General features: G+C 59.1%; 1 protein-coding gene across 3 annotated transcripts; it reads right to left on the bottom strand.

The window, feature by feature from the left end:
- PODNL1 (podocan like 1) lies at positions 1–10469 on the bottom strand. 3 transcript variants are annotated; one of them, XM_075917156.1, is made up of 10 exons: positions 9457–10469; positions 6920–7069; positions 6631–6724; positions 6072–6136; positions 3944–4053; positions 3588–3744; positions 3157–3272; positions 1616–2273; positions 689–837; positions 1–403 (listed from the first exon to the last, which is right to left on the bottom strand). In XM_075917156.1, the coding sequence occupies exons 1-10, from the start codon at positions 9457–9459 to the stop codon at positions 253–255; spliced, it is 1653 nt and encodes a 550-aa protein (XP_075773271.1). In that variant the 5' UTR covers positions 9460–10469; the 3' UTR covers positions 1–252. The 3 variants fall into 3 exon arrangements, with proteins under 3 accessions (XP_075773271.1, XP_075773270.1, XP_075773272.1); XM_075917155.1 differs by having other exon boundaries at positions 6920–7168; positions 9457–10467; XM_075917157.1 differs by lacking the exon at positions 6920–7069 and having other exon boundaries at positions 9457–10468.
- Between the last annotated feature and the right edge of the window lie 8524 nt (positions 10470–18993).

Genomic DNA, 18993 nt, shown 5'->3' on the forward strand with positions numbered 1-18993 from the left:
TCTGCCCCCCCACTCCCCATAGCACAGCCCCCCAGCCCTGCGCTGATGCAGGGGAGAGTGTCCCCTGCTGACACCGTTGCTGGATTTGGCCCTGGCCAAGGACAGAGCCTGCCCTCCTCTGCTTAGCTGCTGCTCCCTGCCAGGGCCGCGCGCCCAGGTGAGGGCAGCCTGGGCCCTGCCCCCGCCGCGGGAGGTGGCCGAAGAGGCCCTAGTGCCGTGCTGACGAGCCGGTGTGGGGCCGCCACCGTCCAGCTAGGGCCCCGCGGGAGCACTGAGCCACTGCCTGGCCCGCGGCATCGGGACGCTGATGGGCTCCGGGTTCCCCGTGGTGTCCACCACCTCCAGCTGCTCCAGGGCGGCGAAGGCCGTGGGGGACACGCTGGCCGCCAGCAGGCGGTTGGACCTGGAAGCGCAGGGCGGGCAGGTTGAAAACCTGGGGCTCTGCTGAGACGGGGCTCCCGTGCCGGCTGAGCGTCCTGGGGACCCGCCCTCAGTCTGTGCTGCTCCACGCGCCAGGCTCTCTCCGGCCCGGCCTGGCCCACCCTGACGGGCAGGGGGCGGTTCTGGCCCGCCCCACCGCTAGGGCGGCTCGCCGGAGACACGGGCCGGGGCGAGTCCCCCACACTGCTCCGCCTGACCCTACCGTGAGCCAGCAGCCCTGGAAGGGCCTCGGGCTGGGGGCGGGTACCTGAGAATGATGGCCCGGATGTCGGGGACGGTGCGGAAGGCCCCGGCCTCAATGACAGCAATGCGGTTGTGCTGGAGATAGAGATACTCCAGGGACTCCGGCAGGTCCGGGGGGACGTAGGACAACTCGTTGTGGCTGAGATCCAGGAGCTGGGGGAGCAGGAGGGGCAGGGTTAACCAGCAGAGTTCTCAGGGCCGCGTGTTCGCTCTCCAGCTCTGCTCACTGGTGACACCCAGCCAGGCCCCGGACACGCCTTTGAGTCAGGCACTGGGGCTGCCGCTTTCAAGTAGGAATAAGGGATCTTCCGGAGAATCGCGTCTACACTGGCACTTTTCTCCGGCAAAAACCCCGAGCCGGAAAAAAGCGGCAGCCATGTAAATGCAAATGCCATGGGGCATATTTAAATCCCCTGGGGATTTGCAATTCCGAAGTGTCTCATTAGCATCCCTTTTCCGGAAAGGGATGCCAATGTAGACACAGCCTGGGAGAGGGGAGCAAATTCAAAGCACTGCTCCTTTCGACAGGGTGTTAGGTGTTAGCCGGCGGAACTCCCTGTCACAAGAAGTCAATGAGGCTTCAAAGACAGGCTCAAAGAGGGGGCTGGATGCCTATGTGGGTGACAAGTAAGTCCGGTAGGTCCACAGATAGAACGGTTCTGGAATGGGGATTAAACCCGGTTAGGGGGTAGGAGGAGACCTTCATGGGGGGCTGAGAATCCCACATCTGCCTGCTCTGGTGGTTCCTACAATTTCAGCTAATAGTGGGCTTCTCAGAGCCAGGTTACAGGTCTACTTGGCCAGTGGTCCTGATCCAGTCTGGCTCGGCCATGCTCCCAGAGGGCTCTTTCGTGAAGGTACGAGCTCACGAGTCCTGGCTCCCAGACCAGCCCCCCCACCAACCACTAGACCCCCCTGCCCTCTCCCTCACCTTGAGCCCCTGCAGCTCCTGCCAGGTGCCGGGGGTGATGGAGCCGACACGCAGCCTGTTGTGGGCCAAGTGCAGCTCCTTGAGCCCGGTCAGGTTGGCCAGCAGCTCGGGTGACAGGGAGTTGATCTGGTTCTGGGGCAGCCGCAGCACCTCGAGGCTGGCTGGGAGGCCGGCGGGCAGCAGGGTGAGCAGGTTACCCGCCAGGTCCAGGCTCTGCAGCCGGCGCAGCTTGCGGAAGGCCAGGCGGTGGATGCGGGCGCTGTAGAGGCGGTTGTAGCTCAGGTTGAGCTCGGCCAGCAGGTAGGTGCCGGCGAAGTCATGCAGGCCCACGTGGGCGATGCGGTTGTGCAGCAGCATGAGGGAGCGCACCCGGCGGGGCAGAGCCGGGGGCACCCGCTCCAGCCGGTTGTTGTAGAGGTGCAGGGTGTGCAGGCTGCGCAGCTTGAGGAAGGCCTCGGGGTGGACGCCGGCGGCCGTCAGGTGGTTGTTCTGCAGCAGCAGGTACTGCAGCCCCCGCGCCCGGCTCAGGCTGTCCCGCGGCAGCGCCCCGATGTGGTTCTTGCCCAGGTGCAGGATCACGATGCTCGGGGGGAAGCTGGCCGGGATCTCGCTCAGGTTGTTGTTAGACAGGTCCAGGTACTCCAGGCTCTTCAGCTTGCTGCAAAGGGGACTGGGCTAGGCCATAGCCTCCTACTGTGCTGGGCCCAGGAGTTCACCCTGCTCTAACCACCAGACCCCACTGCCCTCCCAGGCCTGGTCCCCAGCCCCTTCCTGCTCTAACTACTAGGCCCCTCTGCCCTCCCAGAGTTGGGAGGAGAGCCCAGGAGCAGTGTTCCCTGTAAGCTGAGCGCTAGGGCGGCCACCCAGGAGAGAGGCAGTTGCTGCCCAGATGATTAGCAGAGCACCCACAGCTGGCATGTTTCCATTGGTGGTGCACATCTGCACATGCCTTGGTGCACAGAACACATTTTATTCTGCACATGTATGGGAAAAATTAGAGGGAACATTGCCCAGGAATCCTGGCTCCCAGCCCCCTAGACACCGCGTCCCCTGCCCTGAGCTGGGGTAGAACCCAGACAATCCCATCTCCCTACCCTAACTGCTCTACCCTCCCCTAGCTGCACCTGAAGGTGGAAGGGTCCAGGGCACCCCCCCAGCTGCACCTGAAGTGGAAGGATCCTGCCCCCCCCCCCCCGAGCCACACCTGAAGGTGGAAGGGTCCAGCCTCCTCCTAGCTGCCCCTGAAGTGGAAGGGTCCAGGCCTCCCCCCCAGCCGCCCCTGAAGTGGAAGGGTCCAGGCCTCCCCCCAGCCGCCCCTGAAAGTGGAAGGGTCCAGCCCCCTCCCAGCCACCCCTGAAAGTGGAAGGGTCCAGCCCCCCCCCAGCCGCCCCTGAAAGTGGAAGGGTCCAGGCCCCCCTAGCCGCACCTGAAGGTGGAAGGGTCCAGGCCTCCCCCCAGTTGCCCCTGAAGGTGGAAGGGTCCAGGCCCCCCCCAGCTGCACCTGAAGGTGGAAGGGTCCAGAGCCCCCCGCCCAGGCGCACCTGAAGGTGGAAGGGTCCAGGCCCTGGTTGGACAGGTTGTTGTTCTGCAGGTAGAGCTCCCGCAGCTTCCCCTGGCTGCTCAGCGCCCCCCTGGGGATCCGGGAGATGCGGTTGTTCTGCAGGGACGGGAGGTCGAGGCCACTAAAGACGGGGCCTTTCCTGCCTGGAGAAGCTCCCGAGCCCAGTCAGCTGGCCGGGGGGAAGGCTGCCCTTGGTACAGCACCGAGATAACCACTAGGACGCCCAGCACTGGACTGGCAGAGCTGGGGTGAACTTGCCCAGGGTCCCAGAGGGACTCAAAGGCCATGCTGAGAAGGGAACCCAGGAGCCCCCCACCCCGCGCTAACCACTGGCCTGCGCCACCTCTCCCGCAGCAAAGGGGGCTGGGGCTGGGGGTGTGTCAGGCCTCAGGGCCCCAGGCCCTTCCCCACCTGCAAGTGGAGCCGGACGAGCGCGGGAGGCAGGTTCTGGGGCAGGTAGCTGAGCTGGTTGCTGGAGAGGATCATGGTGCTGACGGCGTCGGAGCCGTTGAAGGCGTTGTAGGGGAGCCCAGCGTTGCTCAGCTGGTTGTTGTGAAGATACACGGACCTGCATGGAAGGAGGGACGCAAACAGCTGATCCCCCAGGCTCTGCAGCAGCAGTGCCCAGTCCCGCCCCCATGGGCAGAACCTCCCAGCGAGCCCCCCCCCCCGCTCCTTGCAGCACCGTGGCCCCCCGCGGGGACAGCGCCCCACCCCGTGCTGTCCCTCCCGCGGGCCTGAGGCAGGGGCCTGGCTGGCGGCTCTACCTGAGGTTGGGTTTCTGCCCAAAGGTGAGCGGGTAAACTGCGGTGAGCAGGTTAGCAGCCAGGTCCACGATGCGCACTGTGCTGGGCAGGGTCTGCGGCGCCACCGTGAGCTGGGAAAACAGCAACGGGGACCAGGCCGAATGCAGCAGGCGCTGGTGTGTCCTGCTGCAGCTTGGCCAGACATTGCTTCACCCGTCACTCACATGCAGCCACCTCTGGATGGGACAAGCTCCTGTCCCTACAGTGATTGCCTCTAGGTTACTGGCAGGCAGGCACCGCAGCTGTTGAGACAGGGATCTGCTCTGGGGTGGAGCACAGCAGCTGTTTGACAGCCCTGCCCCCCCACGAGGGTCAGGACAGGACGTGGAGGGGGAGCCCGTCTCCAGTGAGCCCAGCAGCAGGGTAGGAAGTCAGGAGGGGATGTCCCAGGACACCAGGTTAGCAGCGACCCTTGTGGGAGACCATGTGGGATCCTCCCACAGGGCAGAGCCCGGAGCGCCAGGCAGAGCCCCTGGAGGGGAGCCACCTGCAGCTGCCCCCTCCCACTCTGTTCCCTGTAGCACGGCGCCCCCTGCTGCTGCCCCCCGCCCCGTTCCCTGTAGCACGGTGCCCCCTGCTGCTGCCCCCCGCCCCGTTCCCTGCAGCACAGCGCCCCCTGCTGCTGCCTCCCGCCCCCGTTCCCTGCAGCACAGCGCCCCCTGCTGCTGCCTCCCGCCCCGTTCCCTGCAGCACAGCGCCCCCTGCTGCTGCCCCCCGCCCCATTCCCTGCAGCACAGCGCCCCCTGCTGCTGCCTCCCGCCCCGTTCCCTGCAGCACAGCGCCCCCTGCTGCTGCCCCCCGCCCCATTCCCTGCAGCACAGCGCCCCCTGCTGCTGCCTCCCGCCCCGTTCCCTGCAGCACAGCGCCCCCTGCTGCTTTCCCCTCCCAGTCTGTTCCCTGCAGCACGGCGCCCCCTGCTGCTGCACTGCCCTCTTCCCTGCAGCGCTGCCCCCCCACACACCGGTCCCTGCAGCACAGCACCCCCTACTGCCATGACAGAGTCACCCACACCACTGGCTGCAGGTCTCTGGGCTTTCCTGGGAGGTCCCATCCCAACCTGGTTATACACACACACACACACACACGTCTGTCTCTCTCTCCCTCATGGGGCACACACACACACACACACACTGTCTCTCTCCCTCGCGGGGCGCACACACACACACACACACACACACACGTCTGTCTCTCTCTCCCTCATGGGGCACAGACACACACACACACACTGTCTCTCTCCCTCGCGGGGCGCACACACACACACACACACACACACACGTCTGTCTCTCTCTCCCTCATGGGGCACAGACACACACACACACACGTCTGTCTCTCTCTCCCTCATGGGGCACACACACACACACACACACTGTCTCTCTCCCTCGCGGGGCGCACACACACACACACACACACACACACACACGTCTGTCTCTCTCTCCCTCGTGGGGCACAGACACACACACACATACACGCACACACACTGTCTGTCTCTCTCCCTCGCGGGGCGCGCACACACACACTCACACACGTCTGTTTCTCTCTCCCTCGCGGGGCACACACACACACACACAGACACACACACACACATACACGCGCACACACACACAGTCTCTCTCCCTCGCGGGGCACAGACACACACACACACACATACACACATACGCACGCACACACACAGTCTCTCTCCCTCGCGTGGCACACACACACACACACACACTCACACACATGTCTGTTTCTCTCTCCCTCGCGTGGCACACACACACACACACACACTCACACACATGTCTGTTTCTCTCTCCCTCGCGTGGCACACATACACACACACACACACACTCACACACATGTCTGTTTCTCTCTCCCTCGCGTGGCACACACACACACACACACACACACTCACACACATGTCTGTTTCTCTCTCCCTCGCGGGGCACACACACACACACACACACACATACACGCACACACACACAGTCTCTCTCCCTTGCGGGGCACAGACTCCCGTCCCTGTGGGTGAACGCCTGAGGAAACACCGGGGCTGTGGCGGGGAACGCTGCGCACCGGGCCCTGCGCTGCCCGAGGACAGACCCGCGCCCACCTTGTTGTTGGCCAGGTAGATGTACTGCAGCGACTCCAGGGACTCGAAGGCTTCGTCCGGGAGGCCTGGAGAGCAGCAGAGAGAAGAGCTGAGACTGTTTGTCCAGGCACAGCCGGGAGGCCAGCGTGTGACCCCGCTCTGTCCAGCTAGTGCGCTCGGCCCTGCCTCCCTGCTCCCCCGGAGCTGCCATCCTGTCCCCGCCGTGCTTTGCTGCCAGGGCCCAAATAACCTCCCACACCGCTGACATGCAGCTGCCTCTGGGGTGGAGCGTGGCAGCCGTCTAATGCCTGGGGCGAAGCCGCCCGAGAGTGGAGACGAGGTGGAAGAACCTCCTGCTGGAACTGGAGCCTGGCCTGCAAGTGCGTCCGTCCGGGATTCGGGGAGGGAAGGGCAAGGAGGGGGGCTCTGATTTGGGGCTATGGGGATTTCTGTCCCGCAGGAGGCTGGGAAGAGCTCTCCTGTGGGAGGCCCACACGTGCCCAGCTCTTGCTGGCGGGGCCCTGCCCGCCGCGCCCTCGCCTGGGTGGCGCCCGCAGCCCTGCCCGCGACGGCCCCTCACCGGCGGAGACGAGGTGGTTGTTGTGCAGGTTGAGGGTTTTCAGGCTGGTCAGCTGGGCCAGTTCCCGGCAGGGCAGCTCCCGGAGCCGGTTATTCTGCAGGAAGAGACCCCACGCCCTGTCAGGCCCTGGGGGGGGGAACGTCCGGGAACGGCTCTGGGGGCTCTGGCAGGGGGTCCCACCACCCCTGGGGCGCCCCCGGGCTGCTCTCTGAGCCCAGCGGTGCCGCCCTCCATGGGCCCTGGCTCCTCCCAGCGGGGGACGGGCCCGGCGGGGCCAGGGGCTTGCTACCTGCAGAGAAAGGTGCTGGACAGCGCTGGAGATGTTGCTGGGGAAGACGTGCAGGTCCAGGCCCCCGCACTCCACCGTCTCCTCTGAGGGGCAGGTGCAGTTGGCCGGGCAGCCCGGGGCGTCCCTCGGGGGCAGCCCCCCCCCTGCCAGCTGGAGAAACGGGGGGGCCTCATCATCATCCTGGCCCCCGACCAGGCACAGGGCGGGGATCTTCACCAAGAGGACCAAGAGGCAGCCGCAGCTCAGCCTCTGGGGAGAGAGAGGGGCCGGTGCGTTCTGGGGTAACTGAGCCCTCTGTCCGCTGCAGCCCAGCAGAGCGGCCCCCCGCCCGTTCCTGCCAGCCCAGGCCTCGGGCGGCTCAGCCCCATCAATGCAGGCTCTGTCTCCAGCCCTCCGGCCGCTGTGCGGGGGGAGGGGGCCCCACCGAGCCGGGCCCGCTGGGGATCCAGGCTGGTCCGTTTACAGAGCACTCGGCAGCACTGAAATGCCTCAGTTGTTGTTTTAGCCACGGCCTGGCAGCCGACCAGCTCCCCCCGAGCGGCACAGGGGCTGTCTCACCTCCTCGCCGCGCAGCCAGGCTGTGTGTGCACATCTGTGACAGCACAGCAGCACCTGGCCCGACGGGCCCTGATCTCGGCCGGAGTCTGGGGGCGCCCGGCCCGACGGGCCCTGATCTCGGCCGAGGTCTGGGGGCGCCCGGCCCGACGGGCCCTGATCTCGGCCGGAGTCTGGGGGCGCCCGGCCCGACGGGCCCTGATCTCGGCCGGGGTCTGGGGGCACCCGGCCCGACGGGCCCTGATCTCGGGGAGGTCTGGGGGCGCCCGGCCCGACGGGCCCTGATCTTGGGGAGGTCTGGGGGCACCCGGCCCGATGGGCCCTGATCTCGGGGAGGTCTGGGGGCGCCCGGCCAGACGGGCCCTGATCTCAGCCGGGGTCTGGGCAGCAACTGGCCAGACAGGCCCTGATCTCGGGGGGTGTCTGGGGGCGCCTGGCCCGACGGGCCCTGATCTCGGCCGGGGTCTGGGGGCGCCCGGCCCCACGGGCCCTGATCTCGGCCGGGGTCTGGGGGCGCCCGGCCCCACGGGCCCTGATCTCAGCCGGGGTCTGGGCAGCGATCCCAGGGGAATGTCCTATCCCTTGGTCCACTCCAGAACCCAGCCCACCTCCCTACCTTAGAATCATAGAATAATAGGACTGGAAGGGACCTCGAGAGGTCATCGAGTCCAGCCCCCCGCCCTCAAGGCAGGACCAAGCTCCACCTACACCATCCCTGACAGATGTCTATCTAACCTGTTCTTAAATATCTCCAGAGAGGGAGATTCCACCACCTCCCTTGGCAATTTATTCCAATATTTGACCACCCTGACAGTTAGGAATTTTTTCCTAATGTCCAATCTAAACCTCCCCTGCTGCACTTTAAGCCCATTACTCCTTGTCCTGTCCTCAGAAACCAAGAGGAACAAATTTTCTCCTTCCTCCTTGTGACACCCTTTTAGATATTTGAAAACCGCTATCATGTCCCCCCTTAATCTTCTTTTTTCCAAACTAAACAAGCCCAGTTCATGAAGCCTGGCTTCATAGGTCATGTTCTCTAGACCTTTAATCATTCTTGTCGCTCTTCTCTGCACCCTTTCCAATTTCTCCACATCTTTCTTGAAATGTGGCGCCCAGAACTGGACACAGTACTCCAGCTGAGGCCTAACTAGTGCAGAGTAGAGCGGCAGAATGACTTCATGAGTTTTGCTTACAACACACCTTCAGAGGGTCCCTTATCCTGCTTTCCAAATGTGGGAGCCAGCTCCATCTCTGGGGCAGCCTGTGCCCCCCCACCCTGGGAGCAGTGGGAAGCCCACACCGGCTGCCCCAGGGATGGAGCTGGCTCCCGTGTTAGGAACACAGGACAAGGGCGCTGCCCAGACCCGGGCTGAGATCAGGGCCAGGCAGGCCTGGCTGCACTTGGAGTCTGGGCAGCACCCGTCCCCAGGGCCTGGATCTCGGCCGGGGCCTGGGCAGCACCCAGCCCGCCGGGCCCTGATCTCGGTCAGGGGTATGATCTAAGCCAAGCCTGCAAAGAGCTGTTGGGATCCCAGCCCAGTTCCCAGGTGGGAGGCAGGTTACACCCGCCCACTGGACCGGCAGCAAAGGGCTGACAGCTCCAACCAACTGGCCACGAAGAATGGGCTCTGTGCTCTGGCGGGGCAGGACCTCTGCCTTAGTGCCAGCCCCCTGCTCTGCCCACTAGTCCCCACTCTCCTCCAAGAGCCGGCTCTCCCCTGGGCTGTGCTTGGGGAACTGCTGAGGCGCAGCACTGGGAGGTGTCATCGCGCCCACAGGAACCTGCCCTCCAGACCCTTGTGAATCTCGTCACCTTCCCCCTTTGGCCAATGCTGACATCTCAGCCGGCCTGGGAGACCTCGTCCCTCCTCCAGCACCGCTGCCAGTCACCTGCCCCTCCCCGGGGGTCACCAGGGCCACTTCCTCCACAAGCCCGAACTGCGCTGGGTCCCCGAAAGGCTGGAGCCGACGCTCTCCCTCACCATAGCCAGGTCCCAGGCGCCGCGCTGCAGATTCTCCCCAGGCTCTGTAATTGAAGCCAGACCTGCACAGGGCTGCGGCGTCCCTCCGCTCCCAGCTCACCTCCGCAGTCAGGATCAGCCTCGCACGCTCCCCGCAGCGGCCCCCGCCTCCCCCACGCACCCCGCGCTCGCCTCCCGGAGTGCTGGGAAAGGAAGCGGAGAAACAACCTGCCAGGAACCGTGGCGCTGCCTGGGCGTGAGCTGCAGCCGGGACGCTGCGTCTTTGCTTGTTGTCTTCCAGCCCGATCAAAGCCAAGGGAGGGAGGTGGGCTGGGGGTGAGTAGGGGGCTTGGGTGTCTGCGGCAATTGGGGTTGCATAATGGGGCTGGAGCTGGCAGAGGTCCTGAAGGAATGTTTGGAGGGATCACGTTCCCTGCGTCTGGCATTCCAACCACGCACAGAGGCTGAGTGGACTCGAGGGAGAGTTAACTGTTTGTTTTTCCTGAGCGCAGTCGGAGCTGCCATGTTCCGCCCCCGCCCTGATCCGGTACAGTTCTACGCTCAGTTGCTAAGCTGCCGGCTGGCTGGCTTGGCATTAGCACTGCCGCAGAACCCAAGGGGAAACTGAGGCACAGCACGCTGATGGGACGTGCCTAAGGCATCCCGGGGCGTTGGAACCAAGCTCGGAGTTCTTCCTCAGAATTCTCCCACTAGATCCCACATCCCAGTCCGAGACTGGGAACAGAAGCCAGGAGTCCTGACTCAGAGTCGTCCCCCCGCCCTTGTTCTAACCACTAGACTCCACTCCCACCCTGGAGCTGGCAATAGAACCCAGGAGTCCTGTCTCTTTGACTCTTCTAACCACTAGCCCCTATTCCCCTCCCTGAGATGGGGACAGAACCCAGGAGCCCTGACTCTTAGCCCCCCTAGCTCTAACTCTTCCTGGAGGTGGGAAGAGAACACAGGAGTTCTGGCCCTCAGTCTCCCTGGGGTAAGTACTGGACTCCCCCCACCGCAGGAAACATAAGCCCATCAGACTCCCCGCCCCCCCAGGTCCATGTCCATCGAACCACACGTCTCTGATCTCCGGGCTCTGCTCCCACTAGGGTCCCTGGATTTCTGCCACTAGCTGGGGGGGTGGGAATTCCCAGATTCCGCCCTGCTCCCGACCCCTGGGATTCGGCTTCCCGGCTACTCACTCCTTCTGCTGAGTTATCCAGGAGCAGAGCCTGGGCCTTTGCCCAACTCCCAACTGGGGTAACATTTCTGGCTCCCGATGGGCCGTGGAGAATGCAATTTGTCCGGCCTCAGAGCCCTCCCTGGGAACGGAGGGATTGTGCTGCGGAGCCAGTGGTAAGAACCAATGAGTGGAACTGAAATGCTTGTGCCCCGGCCAGCTGGGAGCCACTCCAGCCGCTTCCAGCACACGGGCACATTACAGAGACGGCAGGCAGGGGCTTTCTCCGGGGCTGGCCACGTGGGCCCAGGGAGCAGGGGCCGACTCCCCGGTCTGGCTCTGAAATCAACTCCACCCCAAGTTCGTCCCTCTGGCTAGTGAGCAGCCTTGGAGTCAAGGCAGCTATTTTTCCAGGCCCAGCCATCCCGCCTACCCCACTCTGCTTCCCATTCTCGCTGCTGCTGGCCCCTCTGCTCCAAACCCTCCCAAACTCACGCCCCTGGCACAGATCTCCCGGCGGGAGGTAGGGCCCAGTCTCCGGACTTCTGCCTTTTCCAGCTCATCCGGACCCAGCCCTACCTGCTGCTCTAGGCAAGGACAGGGACTGGCCCCCTTGGCTTGCTGCTTCCCTCTCCCAACCGATCCCCCTTGTCTGGGCCATTCCTCCCTGGAGGGGCCGCCTGCTTTCTGCTCAGACAGCTGTAGCTGGGGCTTTGAGGGTTCAAAACGGGCCTCCCGAATTCTTTGCATCTCCTGCAGAATTAGCAGTTCGGAAGTATGAAGGCAGCTGCCGCAAAGGATTCTGGGGCATTGAGCAGCAAAAGTCCTACATGGACTCAAGGCCACCATGTTTCCAACAGCCTCTCGTGGTAGGATCTTTACAGTATTTCTTAGCCCAGGAAATGCACTACCCACAGCCCCCTCCCAGTGGGGGTGGTGCGCAGAGCTGCACAACACACGTGTAAGAGGGCCAGGCCCAACCCTTCCAACTCCAGGAGGTGGGCCCCCCCCCCCAAATCACGAGAATGTAATAAATAAAAGTCGAGTTACTCTCTTCTGCCATTTTGAGCTGCACGGGGGCCACGTTTCTGGACTTTGCTCTGCTCCACCCTGGCTAGACTAACTCAAGAGTCTCACATCGTAACATGACTCCAGGAGCTGGCGCTTTAAGAAAACCACCAAACCGCACAAGCCTGGGCATGGCTGAGTGTGCCTTTGCCTTGGCTAATTCTCATAAGGCATCCTTAGCCCAGCCACAGCGTGCCACCCAAGGCAGCAGGGCCCACTGGCTACAGCACTGCCCAGGACTCGGGATGCTGGGCCCTATTCTTGGCTCCATCCAGTTGGTAGGATCAGATTAACATAGAGGTTTTAGGGGCTTCAGCCCAGAGCCTTAAGCTAAGGGAGATGCTGTCTGTGTGTCCATCCATCCGTCTGTGAGTCCTTTTGCTCAAGAACTCCTCAAACAATAAGAGCTAAGACCAAACTCAGTAGGCAGCTTCCTCATACAGGGGCGGCCCGTGATTACATCACAGCCATTGACGGCCATGCAGGCGGGGGCGCCGATCGCGCCTTCTGCCTGGGGCACCAGCTGCCGCAGCTGGCCTCGGGCCGCTCCTGTCCTCATATCATAAAGCAAGGTCAGGGTTTGGTTGTGCCAGGAGAACGGGATGTGCCTGGAATGGGATTGTTTTCCATATCTCAGGAAGGGCTGTTAAGAGGGATAGTTATATTTCAGAGTGACCGGGGTGGGGAGCACACCAGTAAGAAAGTTGCTGGCTGGAGGAGGAGCTCTGGATGTTGCCAGCCACCGGCCAATGGTAAGAAAAAAATATATATAAGCAGGGCTCAACAATCTATGTAATCTACTTGCCCATGGCGAGTAGATTACAACCCGGAAGAGCCGGGTACAGGCGATCTGGCATGCGCAGATCGCCAGACAGCGCAGCTGGCGAACGGGGCTCGCCGCGGCTTTGCGAGCCCTGTATATAAGAATGTATAATCTATGGTTTGAGGTAGAATAAAATCTATTTTACCAACGTATCTTATTAAAACAACTTCCTGATCACAATTATTATGTGATAAAATCCAATCCCGTGCCATTTCTTATCGCTTGGCTCTGTGCGCCTGTGCAGGGGTTTCCAAAAAACGTTAGTTAACAGTGCACCTGGAAAATATGACAGTGGAGCTCAGAAGAGGAAAGTGCGGAAGTTAAAAACGATTTGCAAGGGACAGGTGCTAAACAAACTACCAAAACTAACAGGCTATTTCAGTAAACCACCAACGAATGCACCAGACATTAATCCTTTGGAAAATAGTCAATGAGCATCACAAATCCATGCGAGCGAATGACAGCAGCCACAACAGCCCAGACACAGTCAGCCAGCCGGTTTTGGATCAGAGTGAAATAGCTGCATGTGATGAAGATAAAAACACAGTGAACTTTGACCCACACAGCATCGATGCAGCATGCCCTGACAAATGACATGGTGCAATCTTATTGGATCACAAAAGGGCCAACACTACGTCGAAACAAAAATTGTGTCTTCAGCTTTTGCAAACCAATACAAGCATCAGAAACGGTGTTTATCAAAAACCCTCTTGGCTCTTCAAAGTGGGAATCTGTACCTCGTGAGGGCCTTCTTTCTTCTCCATCGATAGGGTCTGCTTTGTGTTTTGGATGTCGATAGCTTGGAGAGTTGTTCTGCCCATGAAAGTTCATGATACCATCTACGTTTTGTTAGTCTCTAAGATGCTGCAGGATTATTCATTGTTTTTTAAGATTTTCCAGTTACAGATTAACACAGCTACCTCTCTGAGACTTTTCGCCATAACAAGTCACACCGGAGAATCGCTTTGTAATTCAGTTCTAACAGTTTTGCAGAAGTTTGACACTGACACTGCAAATTGCAGAAGTCAGTCTTACGACAATGCCATTAACATGTCACGGGCATACAAAGGTCTGCAATCATGAATTTGGGAGATAAACCCATTAACAGAGTGGGCACTTTGCATAGCTCACACCCAATTTAATTGGGGTAACAAGCATAAACTGCTTCTTGGAAGCAAACATGTTTTCTTCCTTTGCTCAGTCACTTTTTAACTTCTTCTCGGAGTCACCCACTCAAAGGCAAATTGTTACTGCAGGATTAGTGCCAAAAGACAGCAAGTGAACCAAGATGCTGAAAACTTTCAGACCAGAGGTGGTCTGCACATGCCCCAGATACAAAAGCACGATGGTTGAATTGTAAAAATATTCAGGAAAACCAGCCCAAATCCAAATGGGAGCCCAAATATGCACCCCGATGCTTGAGCACCAATCATGAAACCAGACAAGCTGGAAACTGCTTTCGAGCAGCAAGCACTGCATTTCAGGCTGTTGAAACTGTCTTGTCTAAAGCTGTAAAGGATTTTGTGGCTGGTCTATGAGTTCGGTTTGACAGCTTGGAAACTACCACTAAAGAAACAACACCTCAAGTTTCTGAACAGTATCAATGGGAAAAGCACCGTGAACTGAAACATAAAAAACCAGGATGAGTCTGGGGAGCCGGACTCTTAAGTTGTCAGGCCGAGAGAAATTTTGCATGGAGATTTTCAACGTTCTTATTGATAAACTTGTTGCAGAGTTGCATGGTAGGTATGAAGCATACAAAGAGGTATGCGGCTATTCTGGATTTATGAACAATCTTCAACAGCTGAATCATGTCTTTCTGAGGCAGAAAGGAGATGAACTACTAAACAAATATAGGAGCCACTTACAAGAGGATTTTGCAGATGAACTGGTTCAATGTAGGGAGTTCACAAAAAACGCGTTATACAAAACGGCAGTGACACTCCTTAGATTTTAAGACAACAGAGTCTGCAGTCTGTGTTTCCCAATGCAGACATTGCCTCGTGGGTTTGTTTGACACAGCCAGTAACTAATACTGAAGAGGAACGATTGTTTCAAAACTGGCGCTAATAAAAAACAAGTTGAGGTCAAGCATGGATGAGATGAAACTGAATAATTTGACTCCAATATTAACAGAGCACGACTTGCTTCCTCAACTGGATTTCAGTAGCATCGAGGATTGCTCGGCTCTGAATACCAGAAAGAAACTCATATGGAAGAAATAGTCTATTTTGAATGAACTTACCGACATTCTACATGTTTAAAGATTGAAGTGTAACCACAGAACAGCTTTCTGTTCATTAAAAGGCACGTTTAGCATGACATTCCTAGCCTTGATGTCAAAATTGTGATCGTTTGGTTTTAAATTAGGAAAAATACTTGTATACAGGAGTCCCACAAAATCAAATTGTCGCCAGCCCACAGGAGAATGAATCCGGCCCTGTCTGTTGTGGACACCAGAGGGACCACTTCAGCTCCCTGTAGTCCCGTGATGTGAGGGGTGACAATACCTCATTTAAAACTGCTTTGAGAAGGGCAGGTGAAATGCGCTAGCCGAGAGCGAAGTATCAGACTCGTCCCCGGTCGACCCCACTCCTGCCATGTCTGAGCCTCGATTCTTTCATTCCTTGCACAGAAATCCAAGGAGGCTGCTGGAACATGCCCCAGGCCAGGGGCGGATGAGAGTGTCGCGGGGCCCAGGGCAGCGCCGCGTGGCCCCAGGCAGCAAAATTTCGCGGCCCCCCCCCCTTGACACAGCGCATGCACCGTGGTGCCAAGGCGCATGCGTGGGGCCTCGGGAAGCGCGGGGCCCGGGGCAGCCGCCCCGCTTGCCCTGCCCTAAATCCGCCGCTGCCCCAGGCACTGCCAAAGCCGAATCCGTGAGAAACTGTAGCTGTGTGTTAAGAAACCCCAAGCTCTGCTTTCAAGGCCACACACTTCCTGTAATTACAGACACTCCAGACCAAGCTGGGTCACTGAAAAGCACCGAGGCTGTGAAGGCCACAGGCCAGATTTCCAATTTCCAATACCACCATGAAATGTGAAGAGAGAGAGAGAGAGAGAGAGAGAGAGAGAGAGAGAGAGTGTGTGGCCAGCAGCCTTACAGGAAACCAGCCAGTTGGGACGGGAGTGAGCAGCAAACAGGAAGTTTGCCTGGGAATTGGCCTGAGGGGAATTCCCAGAGGGTGGGTTGGCTTGGGGGGTGGTTTTCTTTTGGTTTTGGGTTTTGCCTTTCAGGCTTCTGTGAGCAGAAGGGATGTCGGCGACCGGTCGACTGGCCAATAAGCACGGGCTTATCTGGTAGTCAGGTAGTCACTCCATGGGTCGCTTCCCCCCCACACCACCACTTGCCACTTCTTTCAGAGAGAGGAGGGAGCAGGAGCTGGTGCTGCAGGGAGCTGGCTTAAAAGCCGGTTCCCCCCAGAACCATCTCTGGGGGGCAGAGGCTCGCAGGTGACCAGGCGCGAGCTGGAAATCAGCTGTCTCGGCTCGCTCCCAGTCCCCCCCGCCCCCACTGCACATCGGCTTTTTAAATGGATTAAGAGCTTCCCCCCTTATCACCTAATTGGGAAGTTGATGGAAATGACATCGACTACTCGATTCGCTGATTTCATGCAATGTCACATCCCTCGTGAGCAGCAAATACCGCATCGGAAGAGGCTCTCCGAGGGAAGACAACCCGGACAGTGAGCGATCACTGTTGTGAGGCACCAATCTGTCTTGTCTGTCTCTCTCCCAGAGGACAGTGGGGACTTCCTCAGTACAAAATGCAAGCTGGTCTCCATATTGGAAGAGAAGGTTAAAGGTTAGAGGCCTTGCAGCAGAGAGGGAAGACTTTCGGGACAGAAGTCAGCGTTTGAAGCTGCAGGCGCAGCATGCTGGAGAGCCGGAGAGGGCAGTGCAGAGCGGGGGGAACTGGCAGCATGTGGGGCCCAGAAGAAGAGAGAAGAGAACTCCTGTACCCGCAGTGCAGACAGGGGTAAGAAACTGTTTTCAGGCTCGCTGCACGGGTACTACTGCAGAGAATGGTTTGGAAAAGTTGCCTGCGGGATGGGATCAGGAGACCCCCATCGGCTGGAAGGCATGGGATGCATTGCCCTAGAGGCGGGGATCCCACGAGCACCACTCTCAAGAGGAGGAGATGTGTGGGGGTCATCAGGGATCCCCTCCTAAGGAGGACAGCGTCCCCCATCTGACATCCAGACCAGGAAGCTCGAGAAGTCCTGGACTACTACCTCTTCTGACCTCTCCACCAATGAAACTGCCAAGAACGTGGGTGGTTGGTGGGCTAGGGGAATTTGAGGGCAAAGGCCCACAACTCCCTCTGTTCCACCCCATAATCTACCGCTCGTGCACATCGTTTCTGAGCACCCGATTGCAAGCCCAGATGGACTTTTGAAAATGGGACCTAGCCTCCTACATCAAAAAACTGACCACTAAAGAGCCAGTTAGTCTCACACCCCTCGCACCCCTGCGCTGGAGCTGACCCACTAGCCTCCAATCACAGACGTCACTCTGTTGCACAGAACGAACGAGGAGAGACCTGAGTCCCTGCTCCAAAACCGCCATCGCCAACCCGAACGACAGGAAAGTCGCCATTAGCCAGGAGCAATCCCGAACCGATGACCCACAGCTGAGCAACTTACCATTCCCTCCCACGGCCACTTTGGAGGAACATAAGAACATATGAACGGCCAGACTGGGTCAGACCAAAGGTCCATCTAGCCCAGTAGCCTGTCTGCCGACAGTGGCCAGCACCAGGTGCCCCAGAGCGGGTGGACCAAAGACAATGATCATGCAATTTGTCTCCTGCCATCCATCTCCAGTCTCTGACAAACAGAGGTCAGGGGCACCGTTCCTTATCCCCTGGCTAACAGCCTTTAATGGACCTAACCCCCATGAATGTATCTAGCTCTTTTTTAAACTCTGTTATAGTTCTAGCCTTCACAGCCTCCTCTGGCAAGGAGTTCCACAGGTTGTGTGAAGAAGAACTTTCTTTTATTAGTTTTAAACCTGCTACCCATTAATTTCATTTGGTGTCCTCTAGTTCTTCTATTTAGGGAACAAGTAAAGAACTTTTCTTTATTCACCTCTCTGCATGGGTACTACAGCAGAGGAATATGGGTTTGGTTTTTTAAAAAACTTCCTGGGCCCTTTAGCAACCAGATGATGCCTTGTAGCATGGCAGTGGATTAACACTTATCTTGCCTTACATCACTAACAATGGGATACGGTAGCAAGATTCCGGAGCTCATTTTAAAAGTATTCCTGGTATTTGACTGGCCGACCCCTGGAAGCTAGTTTTAAAGCCCTATTTATAGGCCAGGCTCTAGCCTGGCTTGGCTGGCTCACGGCCCGGATGAAACTGTAAACATATTTTTCTGACTTTTCTTTCGCAGTCCCCACATTCCGACCATTTGCCAGCGTATGACGAGTCCCGCCAGCTTCTGAGGCAGACAGGGAACAGAGCCGTGACACTACCCCGCTCCTGCAGGGAGCCTGTGACGAGGTCCCAGCTGTTTCTCAGCTAGCCAGGGATGTGAGGAATGGGGCTGTTTCCCCCTCCCTGATCCTCTGCTCTCCTGGCAGGTGAATTTCAATGCCAAGGCTGAGCCAAGATCCGGCATACACCGGTGGAATGCCTGCTTATGCCAAGTGGGATGAATTTTGTCCTACAGTGCTAAAGATCCAACTTGGGGTGACGATTATTCTTGGCTCTGGACCGAGTGTGCTGCAGTGGTCAGAGCAGGGGTCTGGGAGACAAGGCAGATGGGCAGAAGCATGAGTGTGAGTCACTTGGGTTCTATTTCCGGTGAGGGGAGGAGCCTAGTGGGGAGATCTCAGGGGGGTTCGGTCTCAGGCAGTATATTGGACTAGCAATTAGTCCAAAGCCCCACACGGCATCCCAGGCTCTGTGCCCTTGGCCAATTCACTTCCCTTCTCTGCGTCCCAGGTTCCCTCTCCCCGTGACAAAAGGGGTTAATCATGCTGACCCCGCAGTTTCCAAATGATGGGGCACAACCCAGCCCTGGGGGGTGGGATGTCGGGCGCTGGGGCTTGTTGCTGCAGGGGGATCAGGTGAGCAGTGGGGGGGTGAAGGCAGCTCTCTGCCTGTCCTGGCACCGCAGGCTGCGCCGTGCCCCAGAAGCGACTTGGCAACAGGCCTGGTTCCTAGGTGGGGGGCACAGGGAGATTGCATAGGGCTCCGCGCACTGCCCCTGCCCCAGCACTAGCTCCGCACTCCCATTGGCTGGAAACCTGCTGCTGGCTGCTTCTGGGGCGCAGCATGGTCTGCGAGGCCAGGTCAGGCAGGAAGCTGCCTTAGCCCCCCCGCTGCACTGCTCAAGGTGAGCCCCTCCTGCCACAGCCCTGCCCCCCAACGTCAAAGCCCCCTCCTACACCCCAAAACTCTCATCCTCAGCTCCACCCCGGAGCCCACACTCGAGTCAAATTCTACTGGGTCCCAGGCATCAACAAAAGAGTTTGAAAA

The sequence above is a fragment of the Pelodiscus sinensis genome, unplaced genomic scaffold (assembly GCF_049634645.1).
Source record: "Pelodiscus sinensis isolate JC-2024 unplaced genomic scaffold, ASM4963464v1 ctg88, whole genome shotgun sequence".
NCBI classification, from domain to species: domain Eukaryota; kingdom Metazoa; phylum Chordata; order Testudines; family Trionychidae; genus Pelodiscus; species Pelodiscus sinensis.